Raw genomic sequence first — 20,877 nt, 5'->3', positions numbered from 1 at the left:
CGCTATTCGATACCTTCCCTAGGTCCTAACCATTAGAATTGAAAACAAATGAACTCGTCTTTCGAAATACTTTTCAATAAAAGTTTTATTGTATCTTTTTTAATATATGTACGATGTATAATAATTATATGTGTACTAATTTATCTTAATAAAGTATTGTTGCATTTACCAAAAAAATGCAAATTACAAATAATTGCAAATAAAATAATGAAAAAGAAGTTTGTGTAGGGATATGAAGTAGATAATGATAATAATGACGATAAATGTATAACAAAGACAAAAATGAAACATTTGTGTCGACACATATGAAATGTGTGGCAAATCAATAAACGCCTCAATTTGCGGTAAATAATTTTTTGAAATACGATCATAACGGAATTTTCCTTCACTTTTGTTGGGGAAGAAGATTGTCCCAATATTTCAACATTGTACGACTTAAACCTACAATTTATTGCTTCTTCTTAACAGCACGTTTTGTGGTTGGTTTTTGTTCTACCGCAGGGGTGTCATCAGCCTCCATTGGTTCCTCTTCTTTATCAACTACCTCTGTTTTGACTTCACTCTCTTCTTCAACCATAACAGGTGTTGGTACACGTCGCGTTGCATCGGGATCTGTATCTTCTTCTTCGTGTTCATTTGCTGTATCATTTTCAACAACAGTCAAGTGATAGAGAGCCTTTTCTTCCGTGGAAATGGGTACCGGGGCTTGTGATAGAGGATCTTTGCCATTCAATGACTTGGGGAAAGCAATAACATCACGTATAGATGTGGCTTTGCACATTATTGAGATCAAACGATCCAAACCCAAAGCAATGCCACCATGTGGCGGACAACCTGATTCTAAGGCACTCAGCAAATGTGCCAAATGATCATGGGGTATTTTAAGAATTTCTTCCAAAACATAATGTTGCATATCACGATCATGTATACGCATTGAACCACCACCAACTTCTTGACCATTTAATACCAAATCGTATGCCTGGGAACGGATATTCAACAGTTCATCTGGTTTAGCTTTGACAAAGGTATCCATATCATCCGGATGTGGTGCAGTGAAGGGATGATGTACACTTTCCAATTTGCCCGTTTCAGGGTTCTTTTCAAACATTGGGAAGTCCAGAACCCAAACGAATTTATTTTCAGCAATTTTACGTGCCTTACCATTATCCACGAGGAAAGTTTGATAATCACAACGTATTTTACCCATTAATTTGCGCTGAAAAACAAAGACAAGTAATTGGAAGTAATATAAATACACAGATAGGTAAACTATAGAAGAGCTTCCAAATGCTTTGGGAACATTACTATAGAAGATATCTAGAACTTTTTACAGGAAACCATTAGGTCTCCTTATAGAAGGCCAATATTTAATGGAAGATCTTGTTTTAGGAGACCAAGGCGTTTTCTAATAGGAGACCGAAATGCAACGCAAAATTATGAAACAACGGTTCAAATAAAAGTCGACAACACTCTTGCTATCGGTAGAACTTTACCGCTACTTTTTAGTCGTCGCTAACTTACCGAAAAACATTGTTAATTACCGAAATTATAAGCATTTTTATTTTACCGATGTTTGTCGCTAACTCAAAAAATGAGTTAGAGAATCGGATTTCAATACAAACTCCCTAGGTCAGGTTAGCTCGACTAATTCAATTAATTAATTAAAAACTTTCATAAATAATGGCCTTCGTCCTAAAAAGACAATAATAAATAAAAAGATTCGCACTACAGTTTACCCCGATTGGGATTTATCATGCTTACAATTTTTGCGAAACATTTTTGAACTTCAAAATGTGTAACTACCCTCGTAAACCCAAAGAAAGAAAATCATCTTCAGAGATAACACTTACAGTTTCATCCTTTTCACCAATGCCCATGAACAGCAAATCATTTTCTTCAATGTCGAATTTTTCAATTAGTTCTGTTGCTACTTCACTGGTTAGTAATTTGGATAAACGGTCTAAAATATCCTTATATTGCTGGAATGAAACAAAAATCAAACGAATGTAAGTATGTAATAAAATATAACCCCTAACAACATCTGACATCAGAGTGACTTACCAAAAATTTGCGTACAAATAAAGTGCCTGAGAATTCCTTAGACAAACTTTCATAGTGCTTACGGGCACCATTATTCCAAAAAGCATCTGAACCGCGAGCCACAATGACATAGGCTCCCAAATTGTTGAACTTTTCAGTAAAAGTTGGATTCTTTTCAATGATCTCTGTGACATTGGATAACTAAAAGGGAAAAGCAAATAATATAAAAATTATTTCTGGTAATTTCAAATTCTTAGGTCCCAAACAACTTACAGTAAAACCAAAACGTGTATCCGGTTTATCTGTACCATAACGTTCAACAGCCTCTTCATAGGTTATGCGTCGGAATGGTGTATGTATTTTACCCAATTCTTTGGGCCAGGAATAACGCAACACTTCTTCGATCAATTGTAAAATATCATCACGTTTTGTGAATGACAGCTCAATATCAAGTTGTGTGAATTCAGGTTGACGATCAGGGCGTGTAGCTTCATCACGATAACACCGAGCAACTTGGAAATAACGATCAATAGCACCAGCCATTAACATTTGTTTAAATTGTTGTGGACTTTGTACGAGGGAGTAAAAGTGTCCTGCCTTACGTGTGGGAACAACAAATTCTTGGGCACCACCAGGTGTACGGCGGAAAAGTGTCGGTGTCTCAACCTCAACAAAACCCAAGTAGTTGATGAGATATTCACGCATGCGCATAATTACTTGAGATCTTAAACGTAAATTGTGTTGCATGTCAGCAAATCTGCAAAATGGAAAAAAGAAGAGAGAAAAATAATTACATTACAAATCAGATTAAGCGACAGTCTTTCAATATGCTGTGTTTCACGAGCAGTTCAGTAGCACGTTAGCCTTACTAAATGTGGAGACCTTCATACCGGCGAAAATTGGTTTTATTAAAACGCAAAATTATAAATGAAAATTACCACTAAAAGATGGCAACACTGTTGCTGTCGAAAGAACTTAGCGACAGCTTTATTTTATTTTCGTTATTTACCTAAATTATTAATATTATAATTTTGCCGATTTTTGTCGGTAAAGAAAAAATTAGTTAGAGAATCATATTATTATTATTTATAAAAACCCCCAAGTTTGAATTTAAAATCAAGTCAATATTTTAAAAAATAAAACAACTTACCTTAAATCTATATAACGATGAGTTAAACGTAAACGTTCACCAGCCCGATTAAAACGACGTACTTCAAATGGTAAATTCTTTTTGGCGGCATTTAGCACTTCGACCGTTTCAGCCTCAACTTCAACATGACCAGTCTTCATTTTGGGATTAATGGTAGCTGTGGGTCTGGGTATAACAGTACCAGTGACTTTCAAAACAGTCTCTAGGGTAAGATTTTTATTATCTTCTAGACCCTTAACTTTATCGGTTAATAAAACTTGAGTTGAGCCATAGCCATCACGTAAAATGAAAAATCTATCCATACGTTGGAATTCTAACCAACCACAAATTGTAACTTTTTCGCCAATATTATCACTGGTTAATTCACCGCAAGTGTGAGTACGACTGGCAAATTTGTTTAAATCAGCCACACTAACAACATTGGATGAGGTGGACTTTTTAGAACCGCCCGCAGCACCCTCACCCTGGACCTCATTGCCATTATTTTCACCATCTGCTGCTTCTTCGTCCACAACATCATTAATAGACAACTTCTTAACTTTCTCCTTTACTTTAATCGGACCATCATAAGGTTCCTCGGGATTCAATACCTTTACAGTTGAGACAACAAGTTCAACCTCACCGGTATCATGTTTCTAAAGAGGAGAAATGAGAAATGTTATAATTGTTTGATTGGTATCAAAATATTTTCGATGCATTTAAACTTACCAAATTAACATTTTGTTTTGGCCTAGCACAAACTTTTCCAGTAACTTGGACCACAGTACCGTCCGGGGCACTGCAAACTGTATCACGCATCTAAAAGATATATTTTGATTGCATAAATGTTATTCATTATAAAAAGTTAAACTTACATTATCATCTTCAATAATAATTTGCGTTTGACCGTAACCATCTTTCAATTGTAAAAATTTCGATGTTTTTCCATTGGGTATCCAGCCCACCAATGTAACATCTTTGCCAATATCACGGCGCCTAACATCATTGCAAGTAATATCACGATTTTCAAAGTATTTTAAAATATTTTCATTTTCTATCAAAAAAGAAATTGGATTATAGTAAAAGAAATCAATTTTCCTTTAGTTATTCCAAACTTACTGGCAATTTTATATTCTGTACTGGTAATGGCAGTACTATTTTGACTCATGGTACTATAAGAACGTTTATCTCCAGCTCTTTTGCTATTGAAGTCAATATTGAGTATATCCTGTACTTCAACCTCAACATCGCCGGTTGGCATTGTATGATTACAGGAATTCTTTGGGCGTCTTTGTACTGTACCAGCAATACAAACAATTGTATCTTCAGGCATGTTGGCCAAACGACGAGCCACACGAGGATTCTGAAAATATAAACACATATTAATATATTTTAAATAGGTTTGAAAAAAAAAAAAAAACAATGAGTTTGCAGTAGAACCTACCCTATTCTCCAAAATGACCAATTGACAGGCTCCATTGCCACGATCTCTTAACTCCATAAAACGTGAAACACGTTTCTTAATCAAACGACCCGTCAGTTCAACATACATGCCAACATGATTCAGTCGCAAATCTCCACAAGACAAACGTACAGGTGGTGGTGGCGGAGGATTCATATTAAATCCACTAGCCATAGCATTCATTATTTGCATGAGATCATTATTAGTCATATTAGGGCCGCCCACTAAAATTGAAAAGAAGAAAGCATATTACTTAATAAGAACCCGAACTGTTAAACCACGATCAACTACAATAACACGGCGGCGGGTTCTTCGATACCGGATTTACTCGGAATCACACAACATCCGTGTTCCGGCCATCGGCGGCCACCTCAGTGTACACAATACGCAACTCATCAGCAATTCTTTCGTAGCGGATTGAACCGAAACCATAATGTTGGAGCCAGAGCCTGCCAATCCATTATCAAACCTATGCTTCTGGTGTTAAGTGCTGCGTATTCGCCGTTGTTATTCCAATCCAAGTAAATGCATCCTTTTTGCAATGGACTCCAAGGTAAGATCGAGGAAATAGTGGATTTCATGTGTCGGAAGAATGTCATGGTTGCGGCGGTGCAGGAAACCAAGATCAACAACAACTGCACTCTAGTTATCGAGCAAACCTGATGTGACAGAGCGAAGAGTACCACCACAATTTACAATGGATGATGTTGCTAATGCCACCAGGAACGGTAAATCATCCAAGGCGTTGGGCCCAGAAGGAATCCCCATGGTAATGCAGAAACAGCCGGATGAGCCGGGAGTCGGGTATATCACTAAGGTTCCCAATATGTCGCTAGAAACACACATCGTTCCCAAAGTCCGAGTTTGGAACGTTTTATATTTTATAGGAACAAGAAGTCCAAACCCCGAAGAGTGAAACAGGGAATTGGCTTAAGATGAGTTGAAGCATTAAGCTCGGATCGGGACCAAATTTTTTCCACAGGTAGGTCTCGTTACCCTGATCACAAATATATATAACATTTATCCCGCAGTCCATACTTCCCGAGATATGGGCCTCCGAAGTTCCGAAAACTCCATTGTTAAATGTCGGCTATTTAGAGAAAAATTTTAATTTAAAAGAAAATATTGTTCCCGTTCCGTAGATTGGCTCCTGTCCATAGGAGAAAGTCTTAAATCCGCGGCCGAAGGCCGGCTATATAGGAAAATTTATAATTTTATCCGCGCTTAATGCTTCAACTCAACTTGTTCCAGGGAATTCTCCAAGTTGGGGTGATACCTCCGCAACTGTTTAATATCTACCTCTCCCGTATTCCACCCCCTCCAGACGGTATTTAGAATTCCTATTGACCAATTTTTGTTCGTTCGTTCATTTTAAATATCAAAGGAAGTCAAAATCTTTTATATATAATATAATGCCACAATGATCATTTTTGACTATACTTTATATATAATTATATTTTATATATACTTACTATTATTGTTAAAAGGATTCATTCCGTTGTTACCGAAACCACCGCCTCCATAACCTCCACCGCCGTAGCCACCTCCACCATAACCGCCACCGCTGCCAAAGAAGCCACCACCATTACCAGAATTTCCACGCTGACGACTTCCCATTATGATCTGTAAACACAGAATTTCTAAAATTTCTACTTTTATTTCAAAAATAAGTCATCCCCAAAAACTTACGTGACTGTTTCGCGTCGATACAAATGAGATTTTCCCACCGTTTAATTCTTGGCGTAAATCTTTTTCGCCAGACTTTGTAGCACAAAGTTGGTGTGTTGCTGCGGTTATTTGTAATGTTTTCGGCACCAGCTGTTTGTAATTTGTTACGAATATCGATTGCCTTAGAGCTCCTTTAGAAATTAATAACATTTTATTGATATTTTTTATTTACAAAATTAAAATTTTCTAGTTTTGATGATCATAACACAGCAAGCAAGCCGGTCGGTTGCGTGAGAATTCATGCAGAGTAATATTGAAACCGAAGAAGATAAATGAAAAAAAGAAACACACACACTAATACAAAGTAATGAATCCCCAAAAGATAACCAACTTTTTGCTCCAAAACAAATGGAAAACTTTTGGGGGAGAGGAAGAGAACAACAGAGCAAAAAATAATACATACACACAAGCAACCGAAACCGGGCAAAATTTGGATAAGAAGCCGAAAGACTATTGAATTTAACGAAAAACAAACGACTAACAACAAATTTGCAAATACTCTTTTGTTTATATTTTCTCTCGGCTAATTAACACTTAAACCAATAAATTCTTGACTCACTTTAATATATTGTATATATCTTATTAAAAATATAAACTTCTCAAAGTTATTCGACAGGATTTTACAATTGTAAAATTGATTTTTTTGCGGTAACAAAGTTTTTTCTCACAGACAGACGGAACGAATAATTGAATTGTGTACAAGAAATACTGGGTATTCGGTATTCGGTTCAGTGGTTGGAATAAAAGAAGCAGGTCATACACGTTCATGCTGATGTGTAAAAAGACGTAAACGTATGCAAATGTTATAGTACGTTTACATTATACCCCGTTTGCACTTAACCGGATTTAATAAACCCACTGGGTTTCAAATGTCAATTCCATAGCGCAAACGTCAAATAAATCTTCATAAAGAAGGTTAATAGCTCATTTAGACTAGCCATAAATCCTCGACTGGATTTAATAAATCCAGTACAAATCTCATTGCATTTAGATATACATTTTGGAGGATTTAAATGGCAGTCAGCTGATTTTTATTCATAGCACAATTACCAAGGTAGATGCATCAGCCCATCTGGTCGAATTTGAAACGCCAAAAGAATTTGTTGTAAATTGAATTCGTCTCAAAAAACATACGTCAAATTACAAATTTATTGTTTAATACAAATTTATTGTTTATTGTACAAGCTTTGGACCAAATCGGTTACTTCCTTCAAGAATTATCGTTCGCTCAAATTTTACGAACATTTTCGAAATTTTGTGCAATCACTATTTCACATAGAACAACTTCAAATAAATTTTGCTGGGGCAAATTCGATCTTTTATCATAAATCACGCAAAACTTTACTCAAACATTAGATGTGCGTTGAAATTACGGGCATCACCTCTTTATTTGAGGAAGGTATTCGGGCATGTTCTGAGACACACTTCACCTCTCACTTCCGTCTTAAGTATTTTGTTCACCCCATTTACTTTACGCTTATTTTTCGGGTATTTTAAGGACGGACTAGTGTGTACTCTCCTTTTTAAATACCCTAATGAATCTTAAGCCCAAGAAATTCGCAAAGTAGGAGTAAATGGAGTGAACAAAATACTTGAGGCGTGAAGTGTGTCTCAGAACATACCCGATTAATTCCTCCTTTGGTGCCACTGTGAAGTAGCCATAAGGACGCCCGCCTTGCACTCTGAATGCTGGGGTTCGATTCATGTTCAAAAGTCGCAAAAATATCCCTCGAGGTAAAGTATGCTATATTTCCTAATTTTTCATGTAATTTACACCGTTCTGACTTGGCTATAAAAAGTAGTGGTACGTTTACATTTACAAAATCGAGTGGATTTCAACTGTCAATTTCTTTGCGTATACGTCAAATGAAAACTCATCTGAAATCCATTTATTTCATTTGACGTTTAAGCAATGTAATTGACTGTTGAAATCCTGTGGATTTCGTAAATGTAAAAGTACTATAGTTCTTGGTTTACATTCGGCATCGTTTCGTGATTTCGAAGGCGTTTCGTGATTTCGCGCGGAATCAAGCAAAATTTATCATGATTTCGCATACCAAAATGAAATCATCTCATTTTGTGATTTCAGCGAAATCAACATCGAAATCACAGTACTCATGATATACAACCCTGTTTTTGCGTAAAAAAGTACCAAAGGTTGCAACACAATGAACAAGAACAAAGAATTTTAATATCAAAAGTTGTTTAAAAAAATAAATTGTGTTATTATTATGCTATTTTTCATTGTATTCCTGTACTTTTTTATATCCGGACCGGTCTTATCCTGCGTTTACACATGACAGGACAGTTGACTTCATATGTATTGATTGTCAAAATCCCAAAACTTGCCTGTGTGACGTAGGCGTCCCGACAACTGCAAAAACAGTTGTAAAATTATGAATGAAAATCTCGATTTCTTTTTGTTTTCCATTCACATATTTTGTTTTTGCTTCATCCCAGTCCTGTTGTCTTTTTTGTTATTTGAAATAGTTTTGTTTTCATTTATTCAAAAATGCCCATGTTTACTGTCTACGAAAATTACCAGACAGTGCCGAGGCAACTAGCTTAATGTTTGTATGTATTAGTAAATCAGAGTTGTATTTGCAGACAGTCTGTCCTGTGTAAACGCCAAGTTATTGTGTTATAGGTCTGTCTGGTTACTTTCCCAGCAAGAATTGTCCAGCAAGAACTTTCTCAGAGATTAAGTCAGGGTCCACACTAGCGTGAATTTCATTAAAAAATTTCATGAAATTAGGTGTTCTTAAATCGAATTCCCCACTACAGCTATTTTATGATTTTACTCTACTATGGACGTCGATCTAGTGACGCATAATTTCATATCAAAATTTCAATGAAATTACTGTAGTGTGGCCCGGGACTAAGGAGTTTTTATTCTCTATAGCAAAAACCAACCAGCTGATTAGCTGACATGTTTTCAAGAAGAAGAGTTGAGTTCTTTTACTCTCAGTAAAGAACTGTCAAAATGTCTCTCTCGAATCGCTCAAAATGTCTCTCTCGAATCGCTCTCTTTTGTTGACTTTTTGTGTTAACAGACGACTTCCAGCAACAATTGGTACAAATTGTTACAAATTTTAGGGCAGCATCCTGCAAAAAGAGCACACTTGCCCTTGATGAGAATAACAAAATAACAGAACAACCACTACTCAGTCTTCGTTCAGAAGTCAATGAAGAAGGTTCTATTGTCGCTTGTTTCAATGATTTATAATTTTAGCTATGTATTAACCAACACTCTGTTTGTGGAGAGAGCGAGAGAGAGTCGTATGCGTGAGACCGCAAACAATGCGTTGGTATAAGTGCCGATACCTGTTTTAGGGTAACCAAACAGACTTAATGCCGTCTTGATCTCATTCAACCTCACCTCAATTGTATTCAACACACTTGCTCTGTTCCTTTACGTACCTGAGGTTACCATTTCTTACCATTTTTAACCTGCCAAGCGTTCCTTTACTTTAAAAAGCACGCAATTTATATGGGAGCAGTTCACCACTTTTACCATTTTTTACCACTGTTAAGGGTTGTTTACACCATCTATCAATGTCGTATGAGATGCCAAATTTTCTACCTGCGAATGTTGTACACATACACCACTATGAAAATGTTCATCTATCAAAATGATTTGGCAACTCATATGTAAATTTTTCATTTAGGGAGCGCTCTATTTGATACGGCATTCTCGTATGTAAACATAAATTTATCAGCTGTTTTCTGACATTCTCAAACAAAAAATGAAAAAAAAAATCTTTTAAAAAAGAAAATGGAAAGGTATGTATATTTAAATATTCAGCAAAGTAAATAAATGGCATTTATAATGTTATTTTTAGATCGATTGGTCGAAAGAAGCAGTCTTTGAAATGATTGTTTGGTGGCAAAAACATGAATGCCTCTATAACACCAATTCAGTTTCCTTCAACCAAAATTAAAATTTGCGCAAAATTGCAATTCAACAATAAATGTAAATAATGACAAAAACAGCTGTTTTTATATTTTTAGGTTATGTCATACGAAAATAACACTTGCAGGTATGAACGCACAAATTGAAAGTTGTATGGATGACGTCAATTTTGACAAACATAGAGAATGTCGGATGGGTGAAAGAAATGGCAGCTCATATGACACTGATAGATGGTGTAAACAGCCCTTTACCATTTTTAAAAGTAAAGGAACAGACCAACTTTGTCTTGGTGAATGCCTTATAGCATGCTTAATTTGGCGAATCATAGAAAATAACACCAACAATAAAAAATTAAATAGTTTATTTATTTACAACCTTTTTTATATTTTTTATAACTTACAAATATATTTTGTACAAAAAAAATATATTATAGAGAAAAATCTATATATGTATGTTTATAGCAAAATATAATTATGTAAGAATGTATTTTACAATCTAATTCTTATTCTTAATTCATTCTCAGAAAGTGTTCTACATAGAACACAAATGCAAACTAAGCGTTAATCATGATATTTCATAATAAGAGTTCATCACTTAATTAAAATATTAAAATAAACATATATATTAAAATATACATAATGTTCATTGGAAACTATGAACATTATGTTCTCCAATGAATAAAATATTCATCCAAACAAGTTCGATATAACCACATTCTATAGAATTTCATGCAATATTTAAATTTACGTTAAAATCTCCACATATGTTTTTGTATATAATATTAACACTTGGTATTTTCAATGAATATCTCTATAAGTACCAGTCAATAACAAGAACAAAATTCGATAAAAACACGGTTTTTGGAATTTTTAAAGCTCTCTATACATTGTCGTGTTCAGTGCGTCGGTGTAATGCGTTATGACATAATCATGATAATACATCATAATGCACAGTGGTTGCCCCAATATAATTGATGCCCAAACAATGATATTGCCCATACGTGGTCCTAAGGCACGTTCAACAGATTTGGAAATAGCTGATAGGGGAATTTGACCCATCATTCCCAGAAATGCCCATATTTTGTAAGTTTGCAATGGCACAGATACCTAAAAATATAAAAAAAAATAAATAAAATTAGATTTTTATTGAGAGCAATACATGAACCCCAATCTAAAGTTCTAAAGACAAGCTTCTACAGAAAGAGGCCTCCCTTCATTTATCTAAAATGTATATCGCCTTTTTATCCAGCTTCACACAAATACTTTGCAGTGTTCAAAACGAACAGATTTTTTTTTTTACTTTCCAAGAAAAAATCCAACTTACCAAATATTCATGGAAGAATGCACTGATTAAAAAGACAATGGTTGAAGCTTGTCTTGATGAGTAACCCATTTTGACAACTGGTATATAAAGATGGCGAACACACCACCTGAAATCATCAATAACAATAAGTTTTTATCACAAGATAATTTCAGATTTGCATTATAAGTATTCTTACCTGTGAACTGGCATATTCCAAGTTCTCCAAAATGTATCAATATTATTTGAATTCCACCAATCGTTATAGAAATTACGATCAGCAAAATGTAAAATTTCACCAGTGGCATTTAAAAATGAATGGAATGTCAAGTAGAAGAAACATAACCATACCAAGTGATTGGGAAGCTGGAAATAAGAAGAAATTATAAAACGCCTACCAAAACTGAGTGCTTTTCAAAAAACTTACGGCCAGCTTTAATAAACGTTCTGTAGCCAAACCAATTTCCATACGTGAAAATGGAATTAAGGAATTCTTTACCGATGGTATAATCCATTGCTGGAACAACGACATAACCACATTAACACCAATAATTACCTCCAATAGACGTTTCAACAAGAAACGTTTACGGATTCGTGTTGTCTTGGGGAAATTTAGTTCATAACATAAAGTGGGTGCTGCCAAAAAGTAAATAATATCCTTATAGCATAAATTATCAGGATATTGTACCAAGACGGGGACGTCTTCATCTTTTTCTTCATCATCAACCAAGTGACCATTTTCTGTGGTAGAGAGAAACATTATTAGACTATTTTAAAGAAATTAGTTATTATTAAGGAAATCATGAACATTTCCCTCGGAATTTTCTGCACGGAAAATAATTTTAAAAAGTGAAATTCTTTTATAATCAATAATTTGAAACTTTTAAGACTACTAGAATCACTTAATTACGGAATATTCTCGCCGAATCGACAAAAATATTCCCTTTTGTCCATATTTATATTAGGCAATTTCCGCAAAAAAATGTTTATTCACGATTGCCCTGTATGTCTTTTTCCTAACTTACTCAACTGAGCCAATGTTATACTGGGTCTGCGTACCCTTGGATTGTATTGTTTCATGTGATATGTTTCACGGCACCACATGTTCACCTGCACATAACTCCATAATTTCAAAAATAATATGGAATAGAAAAAGCAAACCGTAGATGCACCCACTGGAAATACAATAGGTTCGTTGTTATGTTAGATATTATTGTAAAATGTTTAATTCGTACTTACTTAAACTGAAAAGATGTCCCTTTAAATGCATAATTATCACCGGTAGTACCACGACCACAATAATATTAGTCACCTGCATAAACATACCCAAACCTTCGGATATAATTTCCTATAAGAAACAAAAATTTAATAATTTCAAGAGCGTCCACAGATTCTAAGTCTACAGAAGTATAATAGGCTTAAAATTAAATTAATCCTTGATTCGCTTGCTTTATTAATGGCTACGTCGGTGTTATGACTACATCCGATATGAAGTTTCTACCTATTAACAATTTTTGGAATTTTCAATTTCTTCAGATTTCAAAGAAGGCATTTAAATAAAATTAAAAGAAAACTAACGAACTCTATCATTGCTGCAAAATCTGTATGTTTGGGAAACGGTCTTCGATATATCACAGCCATCAATTCTTACCGATTATTCTTTTATGATTGTCAAGCGAACGCTGGCCACATCCATTAATTTGGTAATGCCTGTTTTCGTCTTTCCTGTGGGATAAAGGCCTGCGTACATAAGCTGCTTTGCCTGCTTACCTTGCTTACCTCTGATAAAAGAATAAAAAAGAAAAGGGCAACCCAGTTCGAAATTTCCTCGGCCTTCTTTATTCTTTTATTTTTATTATGTCAAAAATGAAGGAGGAAAGCAAGGCAATCAGGCAGAGCAGCTTATGTACGCAGGCCTTAAGATCTTGAGAGTAGTTGTGGCTTTGATCTGCATACGCGTATAAAAACTTCTTTATTTCCGCGTTCACTATTAAATATTTGAAAATCTCTTACGAAATATTTCGTTAAAAATAAGGAAAATTATTTCAAAATTAAAAAATGTAAATCAAAATTGTGCCGCCACTATATAAAGAGTTTTACCGCCGTCTAAATATTATCAACCGACTTCAAAAAAATTGAAATACAAAAAATCAAAATAAAATCGGTTTCGTTGTCATTTGAAAAATCGAACATTTTTCGATTTCTTTAGATACAAAACAGACGTAATTTTTGAAATTTCTTAAAATTTTGGTTTTTTGGTTTTCCAGACCAAAAATGGCAGATTTAAAACAAGAAGGTGGAATCAGTTAGACAAACACCAACAAACTACCGCGGATAATTCATCATCGTAAGTCAATTTGTTAACAAAAGAGATGAAAGCTGTGCCAAGACTAATTTCCTTATTTCCGAGGAAATTTCGATTTGGTGGAACGTTATTTCCCAGCTTTAAAAGATGCTATGAAATATCCTCAGATCCCGCATTCTGAAATAAAAGCTAAAATTATAAAATGGACGTTAAGTCCGCTCGTTTTGCAAAGGAAAAATGTTTGTTCCTTTTTAATTTTTATATTGCAAGAATTCGCAGCTCAATGTATAGATGTCGCAGCGGCTTATTACTTATAAAACGCGATCCTTGAAGAGCCATGAATACATTTCCTGTAGAATCAGCCTGGTTGGGGATGGCTACATAGTATGTCCGACAGCCTTTATTAATGTCAATTTGTTCTTCATCCTTTTTTATTATTTCCAGGTCCTGTCATATGAAATTGATTTTTCGATTATGTTACACAAGCATGTGGATGAAGAAACAATAAAAAGGTATAAAAAACGTTGAATGTAGCCCCAGTTTATGATAAAAACTGATGACCTGTTAAGGGTGACATGTCGAAGTTTTATGAGAGTCTCTATTAATTTCTATTTGAGGCTTAAGTCTAGTTTAGAGCCCGGTCCCGGATCAATATTCTCATGAAATGCTTCCGAATGCTGGGACAAGAGGAACACAAATTGACATTAACAATGGCTGTTAAGGCCTGGGTACATAAGTTGCCTTGCCTGCTTGCTTTGCTACTTCATTTCTGACATAATAAAAATAAAAGAACAAGGGAGACCGAGCAAATTTCGAACTATGTTGCCCTTTTTTTATTATTTTATCAGAAGCAAGCAAGGCAGGCGAGGCTGCTTATGTACCCATTCCTTTAGTTATTATGCTAATAATAACCCCATGGCGACAGGTTCTCTGCTCGAATGTAAACATTTTAACAAGCGCTTGTCGAATAAAACCTCTTTATTTAAAACAGAGTTAATAACGCCATGTTTACATTAGATCCTTTTGCTGGGTAAATCTCCTTTATGACGATTTATTTGAATTTCACAGACTAATCGTCTGTTTATATTGTAGCTTTTTGCCGGGCTAACCTTCTTTATGAAGACGTATTTAACGTATACCCAATGGAATTGACATTTGAAGCCCAGCTATATGTAAACGTATTAAAAATCTACTGGATTTATTAAATCCACCTATTTGCAAACGTACTGGTGATGCCATACAAATACTTTTAAATCGTAGTGTTACGTTACGTTATCCACTAACTAGTTGTACATTGTACTTGCGAGTACTTGATTAACAACCAAATACCCAAGTAATCAACGTATCAAACGAAGTTGAGGCATTTCATTTTTTTGCCGCAACGAACTCACGTTCTCCCGTTATCTCAATAAATTTGCAAAGAAATTTATTTGGCGAAACAGAAAAAGTTGTTTAATTTACAAAAGGAAAGAATAAATTTAAAGGAAAGAATAACAAAAGAAGTAATAAATTTCATTTACGTAAAATCTCAAAAGTTTATAAGAGAACAAAGAAAAGAAGAACGTCCATTTTATAAAACACACAAAGATACAAGCGAATAATACAAGCAACAACAAATTTCATAATGGAAGTAAATAACGAGAATTTGCAATTATTAGCCGGTTATTTGCAACAAACATTGAGTCCAGACCCAAATGTACGAAGGCCTGGTAAGTAGCAGCGTGTTTTTGAATAAGAATTGTTTCAATTTGTGTATTTCATGATGTTGTGTTGCAATTTTTTAATTTGCAGCGGAGAAGTTGCTGGAATCTACAGAAGCCCAACGCAACTATGCTGTGCTTTTACTCAATCTCATCGACAAGGCAGAAGTTGATATGACAATACGTGTGGCTGGTTCCATCGCATTTAAAAATTATATTAAACGTAATTGGGCTATTAATGAGGTATGTTTTTTGTGTTTTAGTAGTAATATTAAGGGGAAACGTAATGGGTCTTTCTATGGCCTCAGGTAACGCACATAAATGGCGGGAATTGACATATTCAGGTTCTTTGTTTCCAATTTTCAAAGGAATTCGGCATACACAATTTGTTAGAATAACATCGGGGGTAGCTTGTTACTTTATATCGAGGGTAAAATGTTATCAACAAATTTAAATATTTTCTATCATATTAGTAGGTTCATCCGTCACATGGTGTTGGTTTCAACCAAAATAAAACAGAAAATTTGGCAAATAATTGTGATTTAGGTACGCTTTAATCACTTTTTTTAGAGAGTTGAGCCAAATAGCATAAACTTGGTTTTTTTAGTGAGAATAACATAAGGTGTTTTAGATGACCAGAAGATTTTTCATAGTAAGACTTCCCAAAAAAGATCAAATGGTTTGAGCATGAAGACCAGAAAGTCTGCTCATAGAATACCACAATATCTCATAAAATATCGGAAGTCTTATAAGAAACCACAATGTATTCTTATAGAAGGCTACAAGGCTTCATATTAATCCACAGGGTCTTCGAATACCCACTCAGCATATTGACTGGCTGATAGAGATTAGGATATACTTGGTTTAATTTTGGACATGACATGCCCTTATAGTTAGTTGACTGTTTCCCAAATATGTGTGGTGACCTTTTTGGAATTTGGCACAATGAATTTATTTTAAACAAAAACTTCGAACAAATTTCCATCTCCCCTTTGTCTTATGAAATAATTTCCTATTTTTTATATCTTCCTTACAGGACTCTGATACACCGGATAAAATACACATTGATGATCGTAATACCATTAAAACGCTAATTGTCACGCTTATGTTACGTTCTCCACCAGCACTGCAGAAACAATTAAGCGATGCTGTTAGTATTATTGGTAAACATGATTTCCCCAAGAAATGGCCACAACTTATCGATGAAATGGTTGAGAAATTTGCCACTGGTGATTTCAATGTCATTAATGGTGTTTTGCAGACGGCCCATTCTCTATTCAAACGCTATCGTTATGAATTTAAATCACAAAATCTATGGGAAGAAATTAAGTTGGTATTAGATCGCATGGCTAAACCATTGACAGATTTACTTTTGGCCACAATGCAATTGACAAAAGTTCATGAAAATAACACGGAAGCTTTGAAAGTTATCTATGGGTCATTGGTGTTGGTGTGCAAAGTGTTCTACTCATTGAATTCACAAGATTTGCCAGAATTCTTTGAAGACAACATGGCCACATGGATGAATTCTTTCCATGAACTACTGACCGTTGATGTTCCATGTTTGCACACTGGGGACGATGAAGATGCTGGTGTCTTGGAACATTTACGTTCACAGGTGTGTGAAAACATTGGCATGTATGCTCAAAAATATGATGAGGAATTCGCACCCTATATGCAAACATTTGTTACTGCTGTTTGGGAACTATTGGTCAAAACTGGCATGCAAACTAAATATGATGCGGTAAGTTTGAAAGTGGAAAAGCAAAGAAAAAAAACAAAGTTTCATAATTGTGTTTTTAGTTGGTTTCCAATGCCCTTCAATTCCTGTCTGTGGTGGCAGAACGTACCCATTATCGCAAAATCTTTGAAAATCCCGAGATTTTGGCCAATATTTGTGAAAAAGTTGTCATACCCAATTTGGATTTCCGTCAATCGGATGAGGAACTCTTTGAAGATAGCCCTGAGGAGTATATCAGACGTGATATTGAGGGCTCCGACATTGACACTAGACGTCGTGCAGCATGTGATTTGGTCAAGACTTTATCTCAAAATTTCGAAGCCAAAATCTTTGGTATTTTTGGTCAATATTTGGAAATTCTTCTGGCCAAGTACAAGGAAAACCCAGCCGCAAATTGGCGTGCCAAGGATACAGCCATATATTTGGTTACTTCATTTGCTTCACGTGGTGGTACCCAGAAACATGGTATTACCCAGGCATCGGAATTGGTTCCATTGCCACAATTTTGTGCCCAACATATTATGCCGGAATTGGAGAGGCCAAATAGTAAGTAGTGATTACTGCAAACTAAAACCTGATTCAACTAATAAAATGCCCTTCTTTCATTCTCATAGTCAATGAACTTCCTGTTTTAAAATCGGCTGCTTTGAAATTTGTTATGGTATTCCGCAGTTTGTTGGGTCAACAAACCTTACTTGCAGCCTTGCCACATTTAATACGTCATTTACCAGCCGAAAGTGTGGTGGTGCACAGCTATGCAGCTTGTGCTTTGGAAAGGATTTTTACCATGAGAGATCCCACCAATGCTTTGCTGTAAGTAAAGATTTGCACAAAAAAAAAACTTTTTTCAAATCTATTTTCTTTTCAGTATTGGTCCCCAACATTTGGCTCCAGTGGCCAATGATTTATTGGGTGGTTTATTTGGCACTCTGTCTCTAGCAGGATCGGCAGAAAATGAATATGTTATGAAGGCAATTATGCGAAGTTTCTCATCATTGCAGGAGCACTCAATGCCATTTATGGCTGTAGCCTTACCCAGATTAACGGAAATTCTTACAATGGTGGCCAAGAATCCCTCTCGTCCCCACTTCAATCATTATCTCTTTGAGACCTTGTCATTGGCCATAAAGTAAGCGAGCTAAATGTGTTTAGATATACAAGTTTTAATTGTTTTTCTGTTTCAGAATTGTTTGCAAAACTGAGGCAGCTGCCGTAAGCTCCTTTGAAGAGGTTCTTTTCCCCGTGTTCCAAGGTATTTTGCAACAGGATATTTTGGAATTCATGCCCTATGTTTTCCAAATGCTTTCATTGCTGTTGGAGATACGTGAGGGTAGTGGAGCTATACCAGAACCTTATTGGGCTCTATTCCCCTGCCTTTTGGCTCCACCACTATGGGATCGTTCGGGTAATATTAGCCCTCTTATAAGACTGCTGTGTGCATTTATAAGACAGGGTGCCGTGCAAATTGCAGGAATGGACAAATTGGTAAGTCACTTTACTTGATTTTAAATGATGAACTTTTCCCCTAAATAATCCCTTATTTTCACTTTTAGAATGCCATTTTGGGTATATTCCAAAAAATGATTGCCTCCAAGGCCAACGATCATGAGGGTTTCAATTTACTACAGAATCTCTTGGCATATTATCCCCAAAATGCCATGCAAGCCAGCATACGTCAAATCTTTGCATTACTATTCCAACGTTTGTCATTGTCAAAGACCACCAAATATGTCAAGTGCATAATTGTATTCTTCTGTTACTATGCCGCGAAAATTGGAGCACCTGCTTTAGTGGAGCTTATTGATCAAATTCAGGCCAACATGTTTGGCATGGTAGTCGATCGTGTATTCATTCCAGATATGGCAAAAGTATCCAATGAATTGGAACGTAAAACTGTTGCTGTAGGCATTTCCAAAATTCTCTGTGAATGCCCGGCCATGCTAGCACCGCCCTATAATCAATATTGGTCTCGACTTTTACAAGCTTTGGTTGAACTTTTCGAATTGCCTCCAGATAAGACCACAACAGAGGGTGATAATTTCATTGAACCTGATGAAAGTTCAGGTTATCAAGCTGCATTCTCTCAGTTGAGCTATGCTCAACCTAAAACACAAGACTTTTTGGCCGAAGTAGCAGATGGTCGTAAATATTTGGCTGACTCTTTGGCAAAATTGGCTCAAACACGTCCCGGTGAAATTCCTCAACTTGTAACTGCTATTGGTGATAATCACAAACAAGCTTTGCAAAAATATTGCGATCAGTATGGAGTACGCATAGTTTAAGACATTTTTTCCTATATACTTTCTGTTTTGTAAGTTTATCTATTATCCATCCTATCCATTACACACATAAACTATTTAATGTTTCTTTTTTAATTCATTGTTATTTTCTTTCACCATAGAATGATCGATTTATACTTTTTGTACGTTTTCTAAACTATTTGTAGAGAGATACTCTTTTTTTTGTATGCAACTTTGTAAAAGTCACATGATTGATGGAAGAGATACGTAAACAAAAAATAAATATTGTTGTAAGCAAACAAAATACATTCGCATAAATGTTGGTAAAAATTTCCTTCTTTAGGTGGACATTAAGAGGTGAGTTTGTTATCAGAAATTTGTAATCTGTCCATCATATTCTGCAGAAAGTTGAAGAAGCCGACATGCTATGAGCACTTATGTCCAATCGCCAAACTTGGAAACTTTTTAACGGTTGGGCAAGCAAAGTGATTGCAATTTTCCGTAGAACAACTAGGAATCCATATAGTATATAGTATAGCCAAGAAGACAACATTTAATACAGATTGGGATGTATACATGGCTAATTTCAGTAAGCACAAGAGTGACCAGACAAGCGACAGATTTCACAATACACACTAAAACGCCATACACACACTAGAGATTTTTGTCGGGTTACAGTACATTTAGGGGTCGATTATGCATTGCCACTAAATTTGAGTTGCGTTGTCAATTGCCAGCACGACTGAGATGAAATGTTCGGGGTTATCATGAACGACAATTCCCCGTGAATTTTTTCACTTTCTCCCTTAAGTTGCAACGGCGGAAAGACGAAACTTACGGCGAGATTTCATTCATGATAACCCCCGTTGTATTATTGATGTCAACCCAACTGGGTGGTCGGTTGCGATTTATTTGACATATATTGTATGAAAATGACAACTTAAATCAACTGGATTTGCTAAATCCAGGGGGGTTATTCTGTATTGCGATGCGTAAGAAAAATTGTACCGAATCAAGTAATTGGTACTCTCTAATGCGTTTTCGCATCTTATTTTCGCAAATCTGGTATCACCGCACTGTGTAATACGAAAGCGTATGTCAAACTCGTGCGATAAGCGCAAATATCTTGCGTTAACAAAATATCAAACGCAAATGAAACGAATCTTGTAAGTTAGCATAATTAAATGCTTGCATTTATATCAGAATTGTTTATTCTTTTAGGGAAATGTTGTTAAAATGTTGACGTATAATAATTTAATAAATTATTATTAAAAAATCAAATTACAATTATTATTTGCGGCATTGGAAAACACTCTTCGT

At 35.4% G+C, this 20,877-nt stretch overlaps 3 protein-coding genes across 4 annotated transcripts in view; 1 reads left to right on the top strand and 2 right to left on the bottom strand.

Moving 5' to 3' along the window:
* Nucleotides 1–56: 56 nt before the first annotated feature.
* AspRS-m (aspartyl-tRNA synthetase, mitochondrial) lies at nucleotides 57–7,094 on the bottom strand. 2 transcript variants are annotated; one of them, XM_073969674.1, is made up of 12 exons: nucleotides 6,919–7,094; nucleotides 6,321–6,490; nucleotides 6,104–6,254; nucleotides 4,614–4,855; nucleotides 4,289–4,532; nucleotides 4,045–4,223; nucleotides 3,899–3,988; nucleotides 3,191–3,825; nucleotides 2,314–2,797; nucleotides 2,062–2,241; nucleotides 1,851–1,979; nucleotides 57–1,216 (listed from the first exon to the last, which is right to left on the bottom strand). In XM_073969674.1, exons 3-12 carry the CDS (start codon nucleotides 6,246–6,248, stop codon nucleotides 449–451), a joined length of 3,096 nt encoding a protein of 1,031 aa, XP_073825775.1. In that variant the 5' UTR covers nucleotides 6,249–6,254; nucleotides 6,321–6,490; nucleotides 6,919–7,094; the 3' UTR covers nucleotides 57–448. The 2 variants fall into 2 exon arrangements, with proteins under 2 accessions (XP_073825775.1, XP_073825776.1); XM_073969675.1 differs by lacking the exon at nucleotides 6,919–7,094 and adding an exon at nucleotides 6,763–6,879.
* A 3,522-nt stretch (nucleotides 7,095–10,616) lies between these two features.
* mdy (diacylglycerol O-acyltransferase) overlaps nucleotides 10,617–20,877 on the bottom strand; it is an 85,899-nt gene continuing 75,638 nt past the window's right edge. Inside the window, exons 6-11 of the mRNA XM_073969672.1 lie at nucleotides 12,811–12,919; nucleotides 12,597–12,746; nucleotides 11,999–12,312; nucleotides 11,771–11,937; nucleotides 11,596–11,701; nucleotides 10,617–11,378 (exon numbers count right to left, since the gene is read on the bottom strand). Of these exons, the coding sequence (XP_073825773.1) occupies nucleotides 11,142–11,378; nucleotides 11,596–11,701; nucleotides 11,771–11,937; nucleotides 11,999–12,312; nucleotides 12,597–12,746; nucleotides 12,811–12,919 (1,083 nt within the window). The 3' untranslated portion in view covers nucleotides 10,617–11,141. The remainder of the gene's footprint in view (nucleotides 11,379–11,595; nucleotides 11,702–11,770; nucleotides 11,938–11,998; nucleotides 12,313–12,596; nucleotides 12,747–12,810; nucleotides 12,920–20,877) is intronic.
* On the top strand, nucleotides 13,764–19,861 carry Cse1 (chromosome segregation 1). The gene is made up of 11 exons (XM_073969671.1): nucleotides 13,764–13,918; nucleotides 13,982–14,260; nucleotides 14,321–14,388; nucleotides 14,969–15,585; nucleotides 15,668–15,819; nucleotides 16,613–17,320; nucleotides 17,380–17,863; nucleotides 17,932–18,130; nucleotides 18,186–18,446; nucleotides 18,502–18,802; nucleotides 18,871–19,861. Exons 4-11 carry the CDS (start codon nucleotides 15,501–15,503, stop codon nucleotides 19,597–19,599), a joined length of 2,919 nt encoding a protein of 972 aa, XP_073825772.1. The 5' UTR covers nucleotides 13,764–13,918; nucleotides 13,982–14,260; nucleotides 14,321–14,388; nucleotides 14,969–15,500; the 3' UTR covers nucleotides 19,600–19,861.

Source organism: Musca autumnalis, unplaced genomic scaffold (assembly GCF_047663935.1).
Source record: "Musca autumnalis isolate F117 unplaced genomic scaffold, ASM4766393v1 scaffold_2, whole genome shotgun sequence".
NCBI lineage: Eukaryota > Metazoa > Arthropoda > Insecta > Diptera > Muscidae > Musca > Musca autumnalis.
The sequence above is the reverse complement of the archived record's forward strand: the minus strand, read 5'-3'. Positions and strand labels throughout refer to the sequence as shown.

Bases quoted from the DNA above. Each gene is read 5' to 3' on its own strand.
- AspRS-m (XM_073969674.1), bottom strand. From the start codon at position 6,248: ATGGGAAGTCGTCAGCGTGGAAATTCTGGTAATGGTGGTGGCTTCTTT. The intron at 3,826-3,898 runs GTAAGTTTAAAT...TCTCCTCTTTAG, and splicing joins CAAAACAAAATGTTAATTTG to AAACATGATACCGGTGAGGT. The intron at 1,217-1,850 runs GTAAGTGTTATC...TTTGTTTTTCAG, and splicing joins TTGGTGAAAAGGATGAAACT to CGCAAATTAATGGGTAAAAT.
- Cse1 (XM_073969671.1), top strand. From the start codon at position 15,501: ATGGAAGTAAATAACGAGAATTTGCAATTATTAGCCGGTTATTTGCAA. The intron at 17,864-17,931 runs GTAAGTAGTGAT...TCATTCTCATAG, and splicing joins GGAATTGGAGAGGCCAAATA to TCAATGAACTTCCTGTTTTA. The intron at 18,131-18,185 runs GTAAGTAAAGAT...TTTTCTTTTCAG, and splicing joins GATCCCACCAATGCTTTGCT to TATTGGTCCCCAACATTTGG.